The sequence below is a fragment of the Pelecanus crispus genome, unplaced genomic scaffold (genome assembly GCF_030463565.1).
Source record: "Pelecanus crispus isolate bPelCri1 unplaced genomic scaffold, bPelCri1.pri SCAFFOLD_127, whole genome shotgun sequence".
NCBI classification, from domain to species: domain Eukaryota; kingdom Metazoa; phylum Chordata; class Aves; order Pelecaniformes; family Pelecanidae; genus Pelecanus; species Pelecanus crispus.
Genome location: NW_027461255.1, coordinates 31,942 through 37,897, shown reverse-complemented (window position 1 = coordinate 37,897; position 5,956 = coordinate 31,942). Strand labels below are relative to the sequence as shown.

Below are 5,956 nucleotides of genomic sequence, written 5' to 3'. Positions count from 1 at the left end.
AAGGGGGGAACTGGGACCCCAGTAAGGGGGGAACTGGGAGCACTGGGGGACCCCAGTAAGAGGAGCACTGGGACCCCAGTAAGGGGGGAACTGGGACCCCAGTAAGGGGGGAACTGGGAGCACTGGGGGACCCCAGTAAGAGGAGCACTGGGACCCCAGTAAGGGGGCACTGGGAGCACTGGGGGGACCCCAGTAAGGGGGGAACTGGGACCCCAGTAAGGGGGCACTGGGAGCACTGGGACCCCAGTAAGAGGAGCACTGGGAGCACTGGGCCCCCCCAGCTTGGGGCCCTGTCCCCGCCGGGCCGGGGGGGCCGCTCCCCCCTCCCTCCACCAGGGGGCGGGGGCCAAACCATCCGTGAGGGGCCTGGGCGGGGGGGGCGGGGGGCGCGCAAGGCCCAACCCCCCCCCCCCAAAAAAAAAAAAAAAACCCCGAAAAAGGGAAAAATAAAACCGGCGGGGCCTTACCTGCGGTTGGGGGGGGAGGGGCGGGAAGGGGGGGAGGGGCGGGGGGGGGGGAATGTTCGCGTCCGTCTCCCCCCCCGCGGTTTGGCGGTGGCCTCACCCCGCCGGCGCCAGAACAAGGCGGCGGCGGCGGCGGCGCGCGCGCGCGGCGCACCCTACCCCGGCGAGCGGCGGCGCGCCCCGCCCACTCCCCGGCCCTTTCCTCCGTTGCTATTGGTCGCCGCCTTTGACGGACAGCGGGAAATGTGGGCGGGGATGGGAAGGGAGGGGGGTAGCGGGGTAGGTTGAGCGTTGCCTTACCCGGAAGTCGCACCCCCCCTCCCTTAGTAGTTAATGGCGGGGGCCTTCAGGGGCGGCCGTGGCGCTGCCTGACCGCGGCCTCAGGCAGCGCGGCGGGCAGCCCCGCCGCCATCTTGTCTCGCTGAAGGGGATAACCCAGGGGGAGGGGGGGGGGTCCTTAACCCTCTCCCCGCCATAGCCGCCCCTCAGGGCGCCGCGCCAGCGGCCCCGCAGGCCGCTAAAAAAAAAATAGAGCAAAAAAAATTAAAAAAAAAAAAAAGCAAAACGCACCCTAAATTGGTTTAGTTCCCTCCCCAAACGTGCGCAGGGCCGCGCAGCCGCCTTCAGCCTGTTAGAAAAACGCTGAATAACCAGCAAAAGGCAGCGAAACCCGCCCCGGATGGACATTAAACCCCTAAAATTCCTCAAAGCGGCACCACGCTCCACAAATTTGCCCTTTTTTGGGTTTTTTTTCCCCTCAAAAATGCTCTTTTGTCTCTGTTGTTGGCTGAGGAAAGGTGGGGAAATGGGCAATTTGCAACCCCTGAGGAGACGGGGGAGGAAACAGGAGCCAAACCCCCTCAAAAAAAAAAAAAAAAAATCACTTTTAACCCGCGAAGTAACTCAAAATTGCGCCCGAACGCCTCAAAGTTGACATTTTTCTTGCTAAAAATTCAGGAAAATTGGTAATTACTCAGTTTCCAGGAAATTAAGGTTAAGATTGTGGCCAAACCTGCCCCAAAAAATCAATTTTTACACCTGCGAAATACACCAAAATAGCACCCAAATCCCCCCAAACGGGCTTTTTTCGTTAACGAAAAGCGGGGGGAAAAATGATAATTAACGTTTTTTGAGGAAATTGGGGTCCAGATTGCGGCCAAACCCACTCAGAAATCCATTTTTAGGCTAAAAAATAGCTCAAAACCGCACCCAAATCTCCCAAAATTACCATTTTTGTTAATGAGAGAAGAAAAGCTTCATAATTAAGCGCTCCTGAAGAAATTGGGGTCAAAATTGAGGCCAAAACCTCTGAAAAAAAAATCCGTTGTAAACGGGGAAATAACTGGAAAATGGCGCAAAAAATCCCCCCAATTTTTTGCTTTTTTGTTAATGAAAGGCAGAAAATTTGGAATTAACCAACCCCAGAGGAAATTGGGGTGAAAATTGTGACTAAAACCCCTCAAAAAGCAGTTTTAACCCCTAAACCTGGCTCAAAATGGCACCCAAATTCCTCCAAATGGACTTTTTTTGTTAATAAAAAGCATAAAAAATCCATAATTAACCAACTTTGAGAAAACTGGCGTCAAAATTGTGGCCACACCGCCTCAAAAAAAACCATTTTTGAAGCAAAACGCAACGTCAAAGCTATGCCAAAATCCCCCAAAATTAACTTTCGGCTTAATAACCTGCCAAAAAATTGGGAATTTAACCATCCTTGAGGAAATTGGGGTCAAAATTGTGGCCACACCCCCTCAGAAAATTGACTTTTAAAGCCTAAATTCCACTCAAAATTACGCCCCAATCCCCTAAAATGGATTTTTTTTGTTAACAAAAAGCAGAAAAATTCGTTACTAATCGTTTTTGACATCAGACTTAAGATTATGACCCCCTCAAATAATCACATTTGATCCCCCCAAATACCTCAAAACGGCACCCGAATCCCCCAAAATAAGCTTTTTTCGTTAACGAAAAGCATAAAAACTCATAATTAACCAAGCAAAAAGAAAATTTGGGTCAAAATTGTGCACAAATCCCCTTAAAAAGCCACTTTTAAATCTAAAAATATCCTCAAAGTGATTCTCAAATCCCCCCAAATTGACTTTTTTCATTCATAAAAAGCAGAATAAAATCAAAATTAACCTCCGAATGAGAAAACAGAAATCAAAATTGTTCCTAAAACCCCTAAAATCAGTTTCAACCCCCAAAAAAGCTCAAAACAGCCCACAACCCGCCAAAATTGACTTTTTTGGTGAACTAAAAGTGGAAAAAAATTCGTAATTAACCACCCGAAAAGGAAACTGGGGTCAAAACTGTGGCCAAAACCCCCAAATAATCCCATTTAAACCACGCAAAATTACTCAAAACGGGGCCAAAAATCCCCCAAATTCACTTTTTTTTGTTAATGCAAGGTGGAAAAAAATGATAATTAACCATCCCTGAAGAAATCAGGGCCAAAATCGGGCCAACCCCACCCCCAAAAATCAGTTTTAAACCCCAAAATAACTCAAAGTTGCACCCAACAACGCCACGATGGAATTACCCGTCTCCGAATTAACCTTTTTCCTGCAAAATTAACCCAAAACCAAAACAAGAGCTTAAATATTTCTCCCCAGAGCCCCCGAGCCGCTCGCCAAGGGAATAAATTCAACCCCAAAATACACTCAAAATCCAGCTCAAATTAATTAAAAAATCCCAACGGGCTTTTTCTGGTGAAATTGTTGCGCATTTTTTTTTAGCAAAGTGTTCAAAACGCTTTTTTTCCCTTTTTTTTTTTTAAATGAAAATGAAAGTCAAACCCTACTCCGCGTTTTCACCTTCCTCTTCCAAAAAACCTTACAAAACCCGGGGTGAAAACCCCTTTTCAAGCACTTTTTATCTCTAATCCACCAAAAATACAAATTACCGATAAATAACGCCAAAACCACTTCAAAAGTGTCTTAAACCCCAATTTTAGCGATTTTTAACAAATTTAAAGCTCAAAAACGACGCTGACTTTTTCCGTCAACCTGACAAGAACCAAGCGGCGCGTTTTGCCCCAAACCGCCCGTTTTTGGGGCAAAAAAGGGATAAAAAAGTAGGGAAAGCCTTCAATTTGGGGTAAAAAAAAAAACAAAATGGGGAATTTGGGATGGGTGTGGCTTGGGGGGGCGTGGCCTTGACGCCGCGCTGGGTCTTGGCCGTGTAACCAACACCCCAGCGGCGCCGGCAAGACCCAACGCAGCCAGATGAGTGTTGGCCAACGTCTTTGGCCAACGCCAACGTCTTGGCCAAGGCCTTGGTCAACATCTTAGGTCAACACGTTGGCCAATGTCTTTGGCCAATGCCAACGTCTTGGCCAAGCCCTTGGCCAACGTCTTAGGTCAACACATTGGCCAATGTCTTTGCCAACACCAACATCTTGGCCAAGGTCTTGGTCAACGTCTTAGGTCAACACATTGGCCGACGTCTTTGGCCAACACCAATGTCTTGGTCAAGGCCTCGGTCAAGATCTTAGGTCAACATGTTGGCCAACGTTTTTGGCCAATGCCAACGTCTTGGCCAACATCTTAGGTCAAGATGTTGGCCAACATCTTTGCCAACGCCAACATCTTGGTCAAGGCCTTGGTCAACATCTTGGCCAACGTCTTTGGCCAATGTCTTGACCAAGGCCTTGGCCAACGTCTTTGGCCAATGTCTACGCCTTAGGCCAACACCTTGGAAGACCGCCCCGCCCTCCCCCTTCCATCACCGGAGCGCCGAGACGCCGCCAAATCCCGGGGGAGGGGCACAGCTGGTTTTTTGGGGAGGGGCTTTTGGCTCCACCCCCCTTGACCCCCCCCACCCCCCCCGAACCCCAAGGTCACCTCTCGTTGGCGATGACCTCGATGGAGCGTTGCGGGGCGTCTTCCAATCGGGAGCTCTCGTTCCTGGGGAGGGGAGGGGCAAAATTGGGCGGGGCAAAAATTGGGGGTGGGGCCTATATCCCCCCCATAGCTCCCTATAACCCCCCTATATCCCCCCCAGGCCCCTATAGCCCCCCTATAGCTCCTATATCCTCCCTATATCCCCCCCCCAGCCCCTATAGCTCCCCATAGCTCCCTATATCCCCCCTATATCCCCCCCAGGCCCCTATAGCCCCCCCTATAGCCCCCATAGCTCCCTATATCCCCCCCTAGCCCCTATAGCCCCCCATAGCTCCCTATATCCCCCCTATATCCCCCCCCGGCCCCTATAGCCCCCCATAGCTCCCTATAACCCCCCTATATCCCCCCAGGCCCCTATATCCCCCCTATAGCTCCCTATATCCTCCCTATATCCCCCCCCCAGTCCCTATAGCTCCCCATAGCTCCCTATATCCCCCCTATATGCCCCCCCAGCCCCTATAGACCCCCACAGGCCCCTATATCCCCCCATATGCCCCCCCCAGGCCCCTATATCACCCCCCCGGCCCCTATAGCCCCCCATAGCTCCCTATATCCCCCCTATATGCCCCCCCCAGGCCCCTATATCCCCTCTATATGCCCCCCACAGGCCCCTATAGCCCCCCATATTCCACCTATAGAGCCCTATACCTCCCCTACAGGCCCCTATACCCCCACCCGACACCCCTGTAGGCCCCTATATCCCCCGAAATTCCTCCTATAGAGCCCTACACCCCCCCCTATAGGCACCTATACACCCCCATAGGAATCTACACCCCCCATAGGGGCCCCTATATCCTCCCATAGGCCCTTGTATCTCCTCATACTCCACCCATATCCTCCCATATTCCACATATATCTTCCCTATAGGCCCCCACAGGCCACCCATAGGCCCCTATACCCCCCATATAGCACCCATAGGCACCTACGTGTCCACTGTAGGCCCCCATACCCCCCCACAGGACCCTATATCTCCCCATACTCCACCTTTATCCCCCTGTATTCCACATATATCTCCCCTATAGGCCCCTATACCCCGCCACAGGGCCCTACATGTCCCCTATAGGCCTCTATATCTCCCCTATAGGCCCCTATACCCCCCCATAGACCCCTATATCCCCCCATATTCCACATATATCTCCCCTATATGGCCATATATCCTGCCCATAGGGCCGTATACCCTCCCATATTCCACATATATCTCCGCTATAGAGCCCTATATCTCCCCTATAGGCCCCACAGGCACCTCTATAGGCCGCTGCAGGCCACCCGTAGGCCCCTGTACCCCCCCATATAGCACCCATAGGCCCCTTCGTCTCCCCTATATGCCCCTATATCTCCTCATACTCCACCCATATCCCTCCATATTCCACATACATCTCCCCTATAGGCCCCTATACTCCACCTATATCTCCCTGTATTCCGCATGTATCTTCCCTATAGGGCCGTATACCGCCCCACAGGGCCGCACACCCTCCCGTATTCCACATATATCTCCTCTATAGGCCCCTATATCTCCCCTATGGACTCCTATATCTCCCCATACTCCACCTATATCCCCCCATATTCCACATGTATCTCCCCTATATCTCC

General features: G+C 51.5%; 1 protein-coding gene across 1 annotated transcript in view; it reads right to left on the bottom strand.

Moving 5' to 3' along the window:
• Window positions 1-4,302: 4,302 nt before the first annotated feature.
• The window catches only part of LOC142596862 (protein NDRG2-like), a 10,305-nt gene continuing 8,651 nt past the window's right edge, over window positions 4,303-5,956 (bottom strand). Inside the window, exons 14-15 of the mRNA XM_075727324.1 lie at window positions 5,191-5,227; window positions 4,303-4,369 (exon numbers count right to left, since the gene is read on the bottom strand). Coding sequence (XP_075583439.1) covers window positions 4,303-4,369; window positions 5,191-5,227 — 104 coding nt within the window. The remainder of the gene's footprint in view (window positions 4,370-5,190; window positions 5,228-5,956) is intronic.